Below are 17,990 nucleotides of genomic sequence, written 5' to 3' on the forward strand. Positions count from 1 at the left end.
CAGCTAGCTGCCCAATGGTCAAAGTCAAAAGAACTCTCAAAGACTTACTATAGCCAATTTTTAAATGCAATATTCTGTCTATCCAAAATCATAAGATGCAATACAGAGTTGCTTTCTGTTTTGACACATGTCAAAGCTCTGCTCAATTTATGCTGGACTTGTGGACAACAATAAAACTTCATCGAAAATTGTGTCCATTAAAGTTTTACAGCTCCTTTCATTAGGTTCTAAGTAATAAAACACAGATCAAAAGATTAAAACACTGATTAGAAAAGGTCAATTTTCCAAGCTGATGCTAACAGCAGGAGCTTCACCTACCAATCATGCAAAGGAAATTGTGGGCAGCGTGCCACCAGTTTTCAGATTTGCACAAGGCAGCGAGGCTTCCCACCAGGAGTGGAAAATTACCCCCTCAATGTTTATTTGCATCATGGACACAATCACAAAAGTCAAATAGCTACTAAAATATACCATCATCTAATAAAAGTGGAGTGTTTTTTGTTTGAAGAAGCACTAGATTAATTCTGTTCAGGCCTACAAATAGTGAACCCATAAGTCTTCAGAGCACATGAACAGGTTGTCCCACTTGAAGTATGGGTTTAAGGTGTAATTTTGAATGGGTAGTCCTTGTGGTTAATACACCTAAAAAAATAAAGAGAATAAAGTTAGAGGTCAGTCTAATAATTTAGGAGGGAAGAATAAAATTCACTCTCGACAAAGGGAGAAGCATAATTTTTTACCTATGTAGCAGCTGCTACTCCTCCACCTCCCCTCCTCCCCCGCCCCCGCTTCGGTGAACACATTTAATCCCCCTCCCCACCCTGCAATGTATCAAACCATGCACACCACGATGGTGACAGGCATACCTTTTGTACGCCTAGTTTGTTGATCTCAACTGCAGCAGCAACAGTAGGGGTTATAGAAATGGTCTCAGCAAAGCTGAGCTGGATAATCGCAAGGGAAGAGAGAAGAATGTTTCTAATACTGGTCACTACCTACTGACCCGAGAAGTGTGCTTGTGGCTATCTAGTAAAGAAAGATGAGAAGATTCAGGCATATTGAATTAGGGAGAGGGTAGCAAATTGGATTAATAACTGATTAGAAAGGAAGAGAGCTGGAGTTAAGGGCAGTTTATTAGAGTGGTTGGAAATAGGTCAGTAAATGGAAATGGAAATCAATGATTTGGATAAAGAGAGTGGTGTCAAAATTTGCAGTCAATACTAAAATAGGAGACATTTTCTGAGAACCAACACAAGCTGCAAAGAGATACAAGATAGTGGAATGGGAAAAAAAGTGGTAAATAGAATTCAGTGAGAGTAAATGTGAGGTGGTACACTTTGTTTATAAAAATGGAAGCAATAATTATACTTTGAATGGGGGAAGGTTCATAAATACTGAGACGGCAAGAGCAGGTCAGAGGCTGGGTATTCTGCGGCGAGTGACTCACCTTCTGACTCCCCAAAGCCTTTCCACCATCTACAAGGCACAACTTTATATCTATATTCCCTGGTTATTGACCTCTCTGCTAAGGGAAATAGGTCCTCACTATCCAGGCTCCTCATAATTTTATACAACTCAATTAAATCACCCCTCAGCCTCCTCTGTTCCAAGGAAAACAACCCCAGCCTATCCAATATTCCCTCATAGCTAAAATTCTCAAGACCTGGCAACATCTTTGTAAATCTCCTCTGTACCCTCTCAAGTACAATCACATCTTTCCTGTAATGTGGTGACCAGAACTGCATGCAGTACTCAAGCTGTGGCCTAACCAGTCTTTTATACAGTTCCAGCATAACCTCCCTGCTCTTACATTCTGTGCTTCGGCTAATAAAGGAAAGTATTCCATTTGCCTTCTTAACCACTTCATCTACTTGTCCTGCTACCTTCAGGGATCTGTGGACATACATGCCAAGGTCCCTCACATCCTCTACACCTCTCAGTATCCTCCCATTTATTGTGTATTCCCTTGCCTGTTTGCCCTCCCCAAATGCATTACCTCACATTTCTCTGGATTGAATTCCATTTGCCACTTTTCTGCCCACATGACCAGACCAGATTTTGTGTATATATACTTTCAAAAGGCATTTGATAAGGTACCACATAATAGACTTGTTAGCAAAATTAAAGCCCATGGGATTAATGGGACAGTGGCAGCATGGATACAAAATTGGCTAGGGGACAGAAAGCAGAGTGTAGTGATGAACGGATGTTTTTCAGACTGGAGGGAAATATACAGTGGTGTTCCCCAGGGGTCAGTATTAGGACCACTGCTCTTTTTCATACATATTAACGACCTGGATTTGGGTATACAGGATACAATTTCAAAGTTTGCAGATGACATGAAACTCGGAAATGTAGTAAACAATGTGGAGGATAGTAACAGACTTCAGGAGGACATAGACAGACAGGTGAAATGGGCAGACACATCGCAGATGAAATTTAACACATGGAAGTGTGAAGTGATACATTTTGGTAGGAAGAATGAGGAGAGGCAATATAAACTAAATGGTACAATTTTAAAGGGGGTGCAGGAACAGAGACCTGGGGATTCACAACACAAATCTTTGTGGGTGGCAGGACAGGTTGAGAAGGCTGTTTTTAAAAAAGTATATGGGATCCTGGGCTTTATTAATAGAAGCGTAGAGTACAAAAGCAGGGAAGTTATGCCAAATCTTTATAAAACATTGGTTAGGCCTCACCTGGAGTATTGTTCAACTCTGGGCACTACATTTTACTAAGGATGTCAAGGCTTTGGAGAGGGGGCAGAAGAGATTTACTAGAATGATGCCGGGGATGAAGGATTTCAGTTACCTGGAGAGACTGGAGAATTTGGGGTTGTTTTCCTTAGAACAGAGAAGGTTAAGAGTAGATTTGATAGAGGTGTTAAAGATCATGAAGGGTTTTGGCAGAGTAAATAAGGAGAAACAGTTTCCAGTAGCAGAAGGGTCAGTAACCAGAGGACACAGATTTAAAGTGATTGGCAAAAGAGCCAGAGGCGACATGAGGAAACTTTTTTTTTAAACACAGCGAGTTGTAATGATCTAGAATGCACTGCCTGAATAGGTGGTGGAAGCAGATTCAGTATTAACTTTCAAAAGGGAATTGGATAAATACTTGAAGGGAAAAAATTTATAGGGCTATGGGGAAAGAGCAGAGGAATAGGACTAATTAGATTGCTCTTCCAAAGAGCTGGCATAGGCATGATGGGATGAATGGCCTCCTCTTATGTTGTACCCTCTTTGATACTATGAACAAGGTTAAAGTCTAGAGCTTTCCAGGCATATTTAGTTCACAGAATCATAGAAAGTTACGGCACAGAAGGAGGCCATCCGGCCCATCGTGTCTGTGCCGGCCAAAAAGAGCTATCCAAGCAAAAGTAAACGTTGGTCCCTTAGAGGCTGAGAGAGGAGAAATTATAATGGGGAATTAGGAAACGGCAGATGTGTTAAGCAAATATCTTGGGCTCTATTTTAGCACCCGCTAACGGGTGCGTTCCTGGCGGGGGGCTCCGAAAATCGGAGAATCCCGGAGCGGGACCGGAGCCCGCCTCGAACCCATGCGCTTCCAGATTCCCCGCTGACGCGCCGGCGTGCGCGCGCAGCCACCGCTGGTGGGAATCCCGCAGGCAATTAAAGCCAGCGGGATGCCACTTGACAGTATTTATTTTGGTATTTCAGGTCATTAACTGACCTGATTAAGGGATTATGTGAGGAGGGGTGGGATTTTAGAGCAAACTGGGACTGTTTCCCACACTGGGGGAAACACTCCCAGGTCAAATGGACGTGTTGCAACTGTCAGCCTGTGGCAGCTGCAAAGGTCCATTTGACAGGTGGTGGGGGGAGACCCTCACCCATTGCAGGAGGCCACTCTGTCACTTGGGACAAAGTTTGGCCTCCACCACCCTCCTCCTGACAGTCAAAGTCACCAACCTGCACACTTACCCCGGGGTCCGGAGACATGTACCTACCTTGCGGACCCCCTCAGATGTACATCTTGCGGATGGGGGCCGCCGTAGCTGCAGTCATGTCCTCCTCGGAGGGCGAACAGCATCACCAGCCTCACCATCCACGCCGTCCACCTCTGACACGTGGAGCTCCATAACAGAGTGCTGTGACACATCCACCTGTACAGCAGGAGGGAGGTCTACCGCAGAGAGAGATGCGTCGCAGAGGGCACTACCCTCGCCACATGGTCCACAGACCGAGGCTCAGCCTCCTGGACCTCTCTGAGCAGCAGTGCACACAGAGGCTCAGAGTCACTCAACATGTAGTCGTGGACATCTGCAGCCTCTCATGCCGAGCTGCTCCTGGCTGGTCAGAGCACCATCTTCTTACCTGTCGCTGTCAAAGTCACCACTGCTCTCAACAACTTCTCCGCATCCTTCCAGGGTGCAACCGGGGACATCGCCGATGTCTCTCAGTCGTCTACGCAAAACAGCCCTGCAAATACACCTCCACCCACTCTGCAGTGACGCAATGGGTGGCATCAGTTGTGGGTCCCAATAGTGATCCTCAGGAAAGGGCATTATTGCACAAACCAGACAGGATTCGCGAAGACATGGCAGTAGTGGTGCCAATATAATATGTAATGTGAGTTGGTCAGAAATTCAATATAAGTAACATCCATGACAAACCCTCAAACACCCTTGTGCATCCCCTTCATGCTCACGACACGTTTGCCTTACGCTGCCTACTGCACATATGTGATGCATGCCCTGTGGCTGCAGCACAGGTAGTGGCAGGTTGAGTGAGGCTGGCCGTGAAAGAGATGCACGAGAGGGTGAGTATGAGATAGAGCCATGAGATTGTATGAGGATTGGGTTGAGTGGTAGTGGCGGGATGAGTACTGGCGAGGTGAGTAGGTGCAGGTAAGATGCGGCTGAGGTTTGAGTGGGTACGAGGGGTGATGTGACAGAGTAGTGTTGGCAGTGCTGAAGGAGATGTGGGGTGGGGGCGGTGATGTGGCAGACGGAGTGTAGGGGAAAGACTATGTGTACTCACTTTGGCTGACCTACTGAGGTCATTGGAGCGCCTCCTGCACTGTATGCAGGTGGGCGATATGTTGGTTGGGCTGGTGACCTCCTCTGCCACCTCGAGCCAGGCCTTCCTGGTGGCAGAGGCAGGCCGCTTCATCCTGCACGCCGGGAGGAAGATCTCTGTCCTCCCCCTCCTCCTCACCCCATGTATTGATACCTGGGGTGAGGCATCATGAAACTGGGAGCAGCCTTCCCCCTGGGCTGCTCCATGCAGTCATCTTTGCTATTGGTTGCAGCATCTGTCAGTGGAGGACTGCCCCTTTAAATAGAGCGCCTCCAGCTGACAGATCTTACTGTGCATGCGCAGCCCGCCTGACGCGCAGATCAGCAGCGGGGAACCCGGAGGAGCAGGTAAGTGAATCCAATTAGAGGGTTGCCTGCTACGATCGCGCGGGAAACCCGCTAATTTCACCGGGCGCGCTTGCCCATCCACCGAGAACCCGCATCCCTGCTAAAATCGGGCCCAGAGTCTGCAAAGTGGTATAGACAGATTAAGTGAGTGGGCAAGAAGGCGGCAGATGGAGTATATGTGGGGAAATGTGAGGTTATTCACTTTGGTAGGAAGAATAGAAAAACGGAATATTTTTTAAATGGTGAGAAACTATTAAATGTTGGAGGTAAGAGATGTTGGGTCTCCTCGTACAAGAAACACAAAAGGTTAGTATGCAGGTACAGCAGGCAATTAGGAAAGCAAATGGCATGTTGGCCTTTATTGCAAGGGGGTTGGAGTACAAGAGTAAGGAAGTCTTACTACAGTTGTACGGGGCGTTAGTGACCTCACCTGGAGTACTGCATTCAGTTTTGGTCTCCTTATTTAAGGAAGGCTATACTTGCCTTGGAAGCGGTGCAACAAAGGTTCGCTCGATTAATCCCTGGGATGTGGGGGTTGTTCTATGAAGAGAGATTGAGTGGAATGAGCCTGTACTCTCTGGAGTTTAGGAGAATGAGAGGTGATCTCATTGAAACATATAAGATTCTGAGGGAGCTTAACAGGATAGATGCTGAGTGATTGTTTCCCCTGGCTAGTGAGTCTAGAATAAGGGGGCATAGTCGCAGGATAAGGGTTTGGCCATTCAAGACTGAGATGAGGAGGAATTTGAACACGCAGAGTGTGGAATTCTCTACCTCAGAGGGCTCTGGATGCTGAGTTATTGAATATATTCAAGGCTGAGATGGATAGATTTTTGGACTCAAGGGAAATCAAGGGACATGGGGATCGGGCGGGAAAGTGGAGTTGAGGTCGAAGATCAGCCATGATCTGATTGAATGGGGGAGCAAGCTCGAGGGGCTCTATGGCCTACTCCTGCTCTTATTTCTTATGTTTTTAAGTCAGGAGTGTGATAGAATACTCTCCACTTGCCTGGATCAGTACAGCTCCAACAACACTCAAGAAGCTCGACATCATCCAGTTCAAAGCAGCCCGCTTGATTGGCACCCTAACCCTAAACATTCACTCCCTTCACCACCGACACACCATGGCTGCAGTGTGTACCATCCACTGCAGCAACTCGCCAAGTCTTCTTCGACAGCACCTCCCAAACCCGCGACTTCTACCACCTAGAAGGACAAGAGCAGCAGGCACATGGGAACACCACCTGCACGTTTCCCTCCAAGTCACACACATCCCGACTTGGAAATATATCCCCGTTCCTTCATCGTCGCTAGGTCAAAATCCTGAAACTCCCTACTTAACAGCACTGTGGGAGAACCTTCACCACATGGACTGCAGCGGTTCAAGGCAGCGGCTCACCACCACCTCCTCAAGCACAATTAGGGATGGGCAATAAATGCTGGCCTTGCCAGCGACACCCACATCCCATGTACGAATAAGAAGGTTGGTGATGTGAAAGATCAGAGGAATTTCAGGTTCACAAGACATTAAAAAGCTGCACCTTTAGAGGCTATGGCCATAAAAAAAAAATCTAATGGAACATTCAATTTATGGCAAGTACAGAATATAAAAGTCAAGATGTAATGGTGAGGTCTACATAAAACCTTAGTAAGACCATAGACCAGAGTACTGTGCGCAGTTTTGGGCTCCACACTATAGGAGTGATATTGAGGCAACAGAAAGGGTACAGCACAGATTCACTCGGATGCTGCCTGAGGAAATACAAATATGAAGAAAGGCTTGAAAAATTGGGGTTGTTTCTGTTAGAATAGGAGACTAATTGGTGATTTGACAGGTGCTTAAAATTATGAAGGGACAGGATAAAGTAGATAGAAACAGACTATTTCCACTGATTGAGAGTCTCTCGAACGAGGGGAAATAGATGTGATTAAACATGAGATTTAGGACAGAGAACAGGAGAATTAAAAAAAATAACAGAGGGTTGTAAAGCTGTGGAATGCACTACTAGAGCCCTATCACAGGAACAGAAACAGGCCATTCGGCCCAACTGGTCCATGTCGGCGTTTATGCTCCACACGAGCCTCCTCCCTCCCGACTTCATCTAACCCTATCAGCATATCCTTCTAGTCCTTTCTCCCTCATGTGTTTATCTAACTTCCCCTTAAATGCATCAATGCTGATCACCTCAACTGCTCCTTGTGGTAGCGAATTCCACATTCTAACCACTCTCTGGGTAAAGAAGTTTCTCCTGAATTTCCTACTGGATTTATTAGTGACTATTTTATATTTATGGCCCCTAGTTCTGGTCTCCCCGCAAGTGGAGACATCTTCTCTATGTCTACCCTATCAAACCCTGTCATAATCTTAAAGACCTTTATCAGGTCACCCTTTAGTCTTCTCTTTTCTAGAAAAAAGAGCCCCAGTCTGCTCAATCTTTCCTGATGGGTATAACCTCTCAGTTCTGGTATCATCCCAGTAAAACTTCTTTTGCACCTTCTCCAGTGCCTCTATATTCTTTTTATAACATGGAAACCAGAACTGAAGACAATACTCCAAGGTTCTATACAATGTAAACATAGCTTCTCTGCTTTTCAATTCTATCCCTCTAGAAATGAACTCCAGTGCTTAGTTTGTTTTTTTATCCATTCTGCTACCTGTCCCCTGACTCCACATGCTCTGACCTTAGTCGTGAGTCTACTATCCGGTCCCTTATCGAAGGCCTTTTGAAAATCCAAATATATTACATCTACTGCGTTACCTTTGTTTACCCTTTATGTTACTTCTTCAAACATGATCTTCCCTTTCGGAATCTGTGCTGACCATTACATTTTTGGTCTCTAGATGTTTTTCTATTACATCCTTGAGTAAGGATTCCATTATCTTTCCTACCACTGAAGTTAAGCTAATTGGTCTATGGTTCCCTTCTATCAATACTCCCTTTTCTAATCAATTTTTATATTATCTGTAATAGTAGCTCTGCTATCGCTTCCCTAATTTTTAATATGTGTGGACGCAATCCATCCGGATTTTCTCCTCTCCAAGTTTGATTGGCTTATCAATTATTTCCCCACTTTCTATCTTAAATGTTTTTATCTCTTCTAATGCCATGGCCATCATGTTAGTCTCCCTGGTAAATAAATTATTTAATATTTCTGCCATTTCACTGTCATTACCTGTGAGTTTATCTTGTGCTGGGTCATTGAATATATTCAAGGCTGAGATGGATAGATTTTTGGACTTTAGGGGAATCAAGGGATATGGTGATCAGGCGGGAAAGTAGAGTTGATGTCGAAGATCAGCCATGACCTGATTGAATGGCAGAGCAGGCTCGAGGGGCCGCATGGCCTACTCCTGCTCCTATTTCTTATGTTCTTATCCCTTACTGGCCCTATCCCTGTCCTGATTTTTCCTGTGTTATTTATGTGTCTGTAGAATTCTTCCTATATTCCTCGATAATTTAATTTCGTAGTTTCTCTTTGCCTTCCTAATTCTTTGTTTTTTAAAATCTTCTTTCCTAACCTGTTAGTGTTGCCTTTTGTCATCCTCTCCTTTATTGACTATGTACTTAGTGTGTGCCTTTTTCTTTAAATTTTGCCCTTGTTTCTTTATTCATCCATGGTGTATCATTACTGGCTAGTTTGTTTTTGCTTTTTAGTGAGATATATTTCTCTTGGACTCTATTGATCACAGTTTTAAATGTTGTTCTACTTCTTTGTTGATCAGTAAATGTTTCCAGCTTTTTTCCCCTGGTTCTATTCTCATCCCTTCAAAATCAGCCTTTTCTCCAATTTATTACTTTGGTCTTTATCTTACGTCCTTCTCAATCTTTATCTTCAACCTTATTATGTTATGATCGCTATTGCCTATGCTTACTTATCTGTTCTGGTTCATTTCCTATTACTAGATTCCAGCAGTGCTTCCTCCCTTGTTGGGCTTTACATACTGGGTAAGAAAGGAATCCTGCACACATTGTCAGAACTCTATTCCCCGTATTCTTTACCTACCTCTTCTTGCCAGTTTATTTGGGGATAGTTAAAATCTCCCACGATTATTATTCCATGTCCTTTACGCATTTCACATATTTACTTACATATGTCTTCCTCTATCACCTTTCCACTATTAGGTAGTCTGTAGCTTACCCCTATTAGCGGGATCGATCCCTTCTTATCTTTTATTTCAATCCATATGGATTCAGTTTCTATCCTTCTGTTAGTTATTTCCTTTTTTCTACTGCCATAGAAAGAAAAATGCAGCCAAGAGTTGTAAATGGTTGCAGCAGAATAGGAGAGGAAGGGGGAAGTGTGGAAAATCTGGCAAAGAGACGGCTCCCATGGCCCAGAAATGTGGCGGAAGGCAGGCAGATAGACCGCAGGGGCGCGAACCACCCTGCCCAGCAGTTTACTGATAGGGGATTCCCACCCACAGCACAAGGCCACACCTTCTCCACTTCCAGTGGCTCTGGTAAAAGCTGTTCATCTCTAACACCTTCCAGTTCTGATGAAATGTCATTGACCTGAAACGGTAACTCTGTTTCTCTCTCTCCATAGATGCTGCCTGGCCGGCTGAGAGAACAGCAAAGGGACAGAAAAGAAAGTGGCAAAAGCTGAAAAATGGAAAGAGAAAATGCTTGCGAAGGATACCAAGGTTTTTACAAATATATAAAGAGGGTAGCTAAGAGTAATGGGGGCCCCTTAATGACAGACATGGTGATATTGTAATTGGAAATCAGGAAATGGCAGACTTAGTAAATAGCTACTTTGTATCAGTCTTCACAGTAGAGGATGAGGATAAAGTGCCAGAGATACAAGAAAAACGAAAAATAAATCAAGGAAGGAAATAACTAGACTCAATACAGGTAAGTAAATGGTGATGGAGAAACTAATGAGATTAAAGATAGATAAATCTCCAGGAACCAATGGTTTCCACCCCAGGGTATTAAAAGAAGTAGATGAGGAAATTGTAGATGTGTTAGTCATGAGCTTCCCAAACTCTTGATTTAGGAATTGTCCCCTTGGATTGGAAAACTGCCAATGTCACTCCATTATTTAAGAAGGGTATGAGAGATAAACTAGGAAATTACAGGCCTATTAGTCTAACGTCAATTGTAGGGAAGTTACTAGAGACACAGTGACTGAGCATTTGGACAAATATAAGCTGATCAGAGAGCCAGCATGGATTTGTAAAGGGTAAATCATGACTAATGAACCTAAGTGAATTTTTTGACGGGGGAACTAACGTGGTATATAAGGGAGTGTCTATGGATGTTATTTATATGGAGTTCCAGAATGCATTCGACAAGGTTCCATGAGGCTGTTAGCAAGAATGAGAGCCCATGGAATTGGAGACAACATATTGGTTAGGAGATAGGAGACGAGAGTAGGGTTAATGGGTATGTACTCAATTTGGCAGGATGTGACTAATGGTGTCCCCCAGGGATCTGTACTGGTGCCTCAGCTTTTCCCTATATTTATAAATGACTTGGATGAAGGAACAGACAGCCGTAAATCTAAGTTTGCTGACGACACTAAGGGTTAGGTGGCACAGTAAATAGTGTAGATGGGAGCAGAAAGTTGCAAAAGGACATTGATAGATTAAGTGAGTGGGCAAAACTGTGGCAGATTGAGTTCAATGTGGGAAAGTGAGAGGTCATCCACTTTGGACCTAAGAAAGATAGATCAGAGTGTTTTCTAAATGGCGAGAAGCTAGGAACTGTGGAGGAGCAGAGAGATTTAGGGGTCCAAGTACAGAAATCACTAAAAACTAGTGGACAGGTATAAAAATTATTGAAAAGGCTAATGAGATGTTGGCATTTATCTCAAGGGGCGGACGTTATGTTACAGTTGTGCAGAGTTCTGGTTAGACCCCGTCTGGAGTACTACATTCAGTTTTGGGCACCGCACCTCAGGAAGGATATATTTTGGCCTTGGAGGAGGTGCAGCGCAGATTCACCAGAATGAGAACTGGGCTAAAAGGGTTAAATTACAAGGACAGGTTGCATAGACTAGGCTTGTACTTCCTTGAATATAGAAGATTAAGGGGTGATCTAATTGAGGTGTTTAAGATGATTGAAGGATTTGATTTGTAGATAGAAACTATTTCCTCTGGTGGGGGAGTCCAGAACAAGGGGGTATAACCTTAAAATTAGAACTAGGCCATTCTGGGGTGACGTCAGGAAGCACTTCTTCACACAAAGGGTAACGGAAATCTGGAACACTTCCCCTCCCCCCACAAAAAAACTGTCAATTGAAAATTTCAAAACGGAGATTGATAGATTTTTGTTATGCAAGGGCATTAAGGGTTACGGAACTAAAGTGGGCAGATGGAGTTAAGATACAGATCAGCCATGATTTAATCAAATGGCGAAACAGGCTCGAGGGGCTGGATAGCCTACTCCTGTTCCTATGAAAGTGGAATAAAAGGACATGGGAATAGATGGGACACATGGAATTAGGACTACTGCTCGTATGGAGGATGAACACCAATGAGGTAATTCTATATAGATCAGACTTGGGAGTGATGTTCTGCTCCCCCCCCTCCATCCCTCCAAAAAGAATGACTACTTGGCTCAGATCGAGAGTAGCTCAATGCTTATTCAAAATAGTGAGTTAGATGCTGTGATGTGGGGAAAGAGGAGATGTTTAAATTTCTATGGCATGATAAGCCAGATGGGCCGAGTGGTCTCCCTCATTGGTAATTATCTTTGTGATATTGTACCTCAGCATTCAGTTAAATAAATGAAATCAACAACCCCAGGTGACACATTACCATGATCTTTTCTCAATACATTGTGCTACCACAGCAAAACAGCAAACATTTGGCACTAAACAAGTGATGGAAGAAATATCTGGGAGGATATTTCATGCCACCAATTTCAAAAGGTCCGATGTTTACAAGCCATTCAAGTTTTGCTCATAATTTTGAGCTAACCCGTTCAATTCTTCCTGCCTTGCCAATTTTCTCCCTCATTTCTAAAGGTAATAATTCCATGGGCACCAGTTGTCCTCTAATGCCCTGGGGTACTTAGGCTCTGTTTGTGATCAGCTAATAGCACAGGCTGGGGAATACATCATTTTGGATAGTCCTGGTGTGTATGGCTCATCTACTTACTGAATAAACTTGGTTGAGCTTTCAGGGGAGCTTACCTCTCCATGTGCTATTCCTGGTTGGAACATAAGCTGTTGCCAAGCTTTCCACCAATAGAAGACTTGGCATTCAACTCATCATCTTATTAACTAGCTGTGTTCCTTGCCAAGACTTCAAAATAATCTTTCCATGGATCAAAACTGCTCACAAGGTTTACTGTAAGTGAAACTGTCTGTACTGGACTTCTACTCAAAATAATTGGAACTAGATAATTACATGATTTATACTGGCTCTGTGGGCCTTCATTTGAAGAGAAATGAATATTTATCAGTTTTAAGGCTCGAGGTTATCAAGTAACCCAAACTCATATGGCAACTTTGTAAAGTCTGGGAGTTCTCTTTCTTTCTTTGCATGCAAGTGTCCTCAATGAGGACTGGATAGGGTCAACTGTGATGCCCACAGTCAAATACATATACACACACAATCTAATTCAGTGAGCATGCAGGTTTCCACCTACTCACAGAATACAGTATTTGGATTGCTAGTGTATCCTGGTAATATTAGTAAACCATCAGGAACCAACAAGAAAATATTAATTAGAAGATATAAATAGCCTGTTCTGTTTCTATTACTGCACCTCTAATAGCAATCCAAAGATTGCATCAAAAATCAACTAAAGAAACGAGCGCGTATCAAATTACTAACGGTAACTCACCAAAGCAGTGCACAGCATCGCCAGTTCTTGTTGAAGCAGAGGATAGTCTTCATCTCCTCGTCACTCAATTTAAAGTCAAACACCTGCAACAACCACATCTTTATAATGTGACACCAAACCCATCAAAATGTGGTGAAATACTACACTTTTCCCATTACATGTGAGCATGCGTAAAGAATCTTTTAATTGGTAGCCTATTAAAAAAAATGTATTCAGACATATCCAGGAGAGCTAGTAAGTAATGATTGCACAGTGGTCTTCAGTACAGAGATCCCAGTGTGGTCTGAGATTTTTTTTAATTCAAAATTTCTCATCTTCATTTCAATTAGCTTGGGTACAGAATGAAGAAATTTGAAGTCGGAGCTAGTCCAACAATTCTCAGCCACTCAATACCCTCTATTCTTTATAACTTAGAAGGTCTGAGATCTCACCTACCTGAAAGTTTTCCTCAATACGTTTTGGGGTGACAGATTTTGGAATTACAATCAGACCTCTCTGAATCTGGAACCGGATCAAGACCTGAAACAGAATCCCACACACAGAATTAATACATAGCTCTACAAAGACTGGGGGACAGTTACTTGCAGACTTCTTTTCTAGGCTTGCCAATAGCGGAGCATCTTTAGTAGGGTGGAACTTCTGCCCACCCTGTTGGAGAGGTCTTCCTCCTGAGCCTGGCCCCATGGTAATTTGCATGTGGGAAGTCAGATTCCACACTGGAAAGGGGTAGAAAGTAAAGTGAAGATTTGCTGCAGTAAGCCATAGGAGCATTCTGCAGCAGAAGAGGCAGCTGCCAAGCTATGTGTGGGGAATTTTTTGTTCCAAATTTTTTTCTCCTGCTGAGAGGACCAGTGAATGTCATTTGCACAAGCCCCTCTTCCATTGAGCCATGGAAGTCCCTTCCACTGATGTTTCCAGTGTCCAATCAGGAAAAATGGCAGGAAACCATAGTGGAGGCAATGCTTCCTCCATATCCCACATGGGTAGACATTTTGTGCAGCCAGGACTGCTCTCTGGAAAAGGGCAACTTCAATCAAGTCCCTGAGCGCATATCTGGCTCCATCCACAGGGCTAGGAAGCCTTGGCCGCTGTCTCTTGTGTGGCAAACAAGAAATATCCAATGAAGTGTCCACACAGCAGGCAATCTGGTGGCTGCCAAACTCAATCAAAAGGAATGGAAGTCAAACAGCAAATTAATCGGAACAGATCTCAACTCCTTTCCAGAGATCGGTACAAGAGAAGCACCTGAAGTGGTTTGGGTGCCGGAGGATAAACAAACGTCAACATTCAGTTAGAGATGGTCAAGTCAGTAAGCAATGATGGCATTTTGGTCATTATTTTATCATTTATGTTCCCTGTACTGAAGACACCCCCTGCCCCCCCCCCCACCAAATAACCTTGAAATGAATGCACAATGATTAGGGAGATCAAAAATACAATTGAAAAATTGGAGTCACGCTACAGCTTGGAATGAAAAAGAGCACTGTAAGCACTATGTAGCAGGATTCTGTTTAGACCATTCTCAGCAGTGAAGCATACAAACCAGAGAGGCCAGGCACGTATCCATTTGGATCATCCATTCAAACTCTATATAAACATGAATCCTTTCTCCCCTCTCTCCCCTCCAACTCAAGTTTAAATATTAAAAAGTCATCACATCAGAGTTGACCATTAGGTTTATCAAAGGACCCCACTTAACAACAGGAACTTGTAGTGGTGCAATGTTACAGAAAAGATTCAACATTTATAAACATGCAATATAGAGGTAACATTTTCAATGAGGAGGAAAATCCCAGAAGGGTTCTGAACAGATGACAAACCTCCAAAGCGAAGCTGAAACAGTTTACTCATTTGATGAGAGATTAGATTACAATATTCTCATACATGCTGGGGGATTTGTGTTCAAATGTTAAAGTTTCAGGTCTTGCGGTGTTGGCTGTAGATCTATGTCTGGAACCTGAGTGAAATTAAACTTTTTTTTGAATTAAAAGTGTTGCAGTTTGTGTTGATGAATATTCACAATTAGTAGTAAAAATCAGAACTTGAGGTATCTCAATTTCAGTCCCTTGTGGGTTACTGTAATAAACTAACCAGAAAGTAGAATAACAAAACATAGAATGCATTACATGCACTTGAGACATTACTGTAAGAAAATGAATCAAATAAAGTTGATACTAATGACATTATTTAATGCCAAAGTACAACTATGGCCACTGAACCCACAAACCAGAATCTCACAGTACTGCATTAGATTTAACAAATAAGCCCCTACTTGTGCTGGTGATTTCCCATGTTGTTCTGCTATTTTCAGGAGGTTTGAATCATGAAGGAGATCAGGTTCACCTGGTTTCGCCCTAGAACAATGAAAGAAAACTGAGTTACTTAACTTTACAATCTTCCGGGAATAATAAAAACTTTAACAGCACAATTCCCAATTGGGAATCCATGTTGGACACAGCCTTTGGTTGACAATGAGCAACCTGCTCATAGGCCTTCATTAATGCTGCTCCTAATACACCACTAAGCGGCGTACAAGCGCACAATCGCCCCTCTTTTAAGGAGGCACCTGGCCTCTGCACAAGACTAGAAACCTGTTGCATGGGATTCTGGGAAGGAACTTTCAATTAACTATATTTTGTTCAGTTTCCAAAGATATCCAAGTGATTTGCATCTACATCCACAAATGAACTCCATGCTTGTTTATCCCTCTTGTAAAAATATACAGCCAAACCTTGCACACTATAATTTCAGACACTTATTACCATATTTTTATAACCTAATTCCTCAGAGAATAAGCCATATTTCTCCTCCTTCAAGAGGCAAGTCTCGAAAAATATGGCAGTAGAGTCACTTAAATTAAGATATCTATGACAAACAGAAAGTCAGACATTACAACAGTCTCACAGTAATGAAGTAAATTCAATCTTGCTCTGCTCCCACCCCAAACCATAAGATCACAGGGTAGCAAAATAATCAGGATTATTCTAACTGGTCAGGAAAAAAAAACTTCAATGCTAGGTTGACAACACAGGCATGTTCTGCAGGAAGTTGGCATGGCTGATGTGAACAGATCCTTAATTTTATCCAGCATAAAGTACTATGTTCTGGTTTATATATGGAGAAGTCCTTCCATTATAGTCCAGATGAAAACGTTTTTTTTTAAAAAAGCAGCTCAACTGAGCATTGCATTTGATTTACTGCCTAGTTTGATGTGCAATGTGAATGTTTTAGTCCATAATACTGCCTCTTCCCAGTGGCCTGAGGTAGGTTTGGACAAAACAACAGTTTTAGGTTCAAGTGCACATAGTATATAGCATAATGCACAGTAATGGCATTATGCATTTACAATGTCAGGCCAACTGTCAAGCTTGATTTAATACTTCAAACAAGAAAATAGCATAAAGACAGACAAGATTACAAGTTTAGTAATTGGGTACTTCCTTCAGGGAAACTCAATTCAGCTGCAGATCAGATGGACAGCAAATTGTCTGTAGTGGTTTAATATTGCAACCTTAAGAGTGCTTGTAACAATGTAAGGAAATACAATTTTCTCTGTATTGAAGTGTAGAATGGGAGACAAAGGCAGAAAATAAGAAGCCATGGTTAGTCAGTTGCTTAAGTGAACTCTGTATCTGACAGGCTGATAAGGAAGAGCACAAGGACTGGGGCAGCTATCAATGCAGCAGAGTGTACATCTTCAAATGTTTTATAAGGGCAGATGATCTATTTAAAACACACTTCCAGAAATTCGCAGACCAAGACTGCCTACAAAGTTTATGGCTAGTGTAAACAGCTGTTCAATTGATACATTACCAGTGCATCCTTTCCCTTCCCCACAAATCAACAGGGCGTAAACTGGCAGACTGCAACAGCAGGCCTCAAATTATAACAAAAAAAGGATACTATTAATCAATCTATTGCACTTATTGATTGATATTGTTTGTTAATTCAGTATTGTACATGTCAGTTGTCCAACACTACCAAAGTCCAGGGTATATGCAATGGGTAATGAATGTTGTCCCAATTGGAAGTACTGAAAGAAATGTTATGTCATTTATTTGCTCAGGGATCCTACATACCCAATCATACTACAGCATCTCAAACATCTGACTTTTAAGCACAGAACTGTACATTGATAACCGTTTGTCTACCACACGTAGGATGAACAAAAATCACTCAAAGGCCAAGGCAAAAATCTATTTTATATGTAGATCAGCAGTTCTGGCATGAAGTTCTGTGTAATGCAGAGCACCAGGATGACAGGGAAGACTTATGGTTGGGGCACCAAATGACCATGATGCGCCCATGGCAGTCGGGAAGCCCGAACAACTTTAGGTTCAGGCCTCATTTACGTTTTATGGTCGAGCCGTGGTTGCCAAACAGCAGAGCCACCACGGTGGAAAATCAGCCCACTGTAGCACGCAGACGACCAGCAGATAAGGCCAATCAGGGAGTGATAGAGCGGATGATGGCAAGGTACAGTAACGGGCTGGCAGATTTTTTTAAATGGGGCCCTGGAGGAGTATTCCCACTCCTTCTGGCCCCACAAAATTTTTAAAACAAAAAAAGTACCCTTTTTGCATAGGCCTCCAGTGATCCCTTTAAGAATCGCCAGTTATGCCTCAACACTTGGGTCTGGCATGTTCCACCCATTGCTCTCTGAAAGTTGCAATCAGGGCCCTACAACAGGTGCAGGTCCCCGAATTGCATAACTAAACAGCACTTTCACCTGTTTTGGGCACCCATTTAAAGGCCTAACTGAAAGTTGATTCAGCTGGGTAAATGGGTACATAAGGTCCCCACCA

The 17,990-nt window shown here is 43.0% G+C and overlaps 1 protein-coding gene across 1 annotated transcript in view; it reads right to left on the bottom strand.

Annotated features, from left to right (window-relative positions):
- Nucleotides 1-254: 254 nt before the first annotated feature.
- The window catches only part of LOC137334885 (aldo-keto reductase family 1 member B1-like), a 35,135-nt gene continuing 17,399 nt past the window's right edge, over nucleotides 255-17,990 (bottom strand). Inside the window, exons 7-10 of the mRNA XM_067999942.1 lie at nucleotides 15,458-15,539; nucleotides 13,621-13,704; nucleotides 13,186-13,268; nucleotides 255-642 (exon numbers count right to left, since the gene is read on the bottom strand). Coding sequence (XP_067856043.1) covers nucleotides 600-642; nucleotides 13,186-13,268; nucleotides 13,621-13,704; nucleotides 15,458-15,539 — 292 coding nt within the window. The 3' untranslated portion in view covers nucleotides 255-599. The remainder of the gene's footprint in view (nucleotides 643-13,185; nucleotides 13,269-13,620; nucleotides 13,705-15,457; nucleotides 15,540-17,990) is intronic.

This window comes from Heptranchias perlo, chromosome 18 (assembly GCF_035084215.1).
Source record: "Heptranchias perlo isolate sHepPer1 chromosome 18, sHepPer1.hap1, whole genome shotgun sequence".
In the NCBI taxonomy this organism is placed as follows: domain Eukaryota; kingdom Metazoa; phylum Chordata; class Chondrichthyes; order Hexanchiformes; family Hexanchidae; genus Heptranchias; species Heptranchias perlo.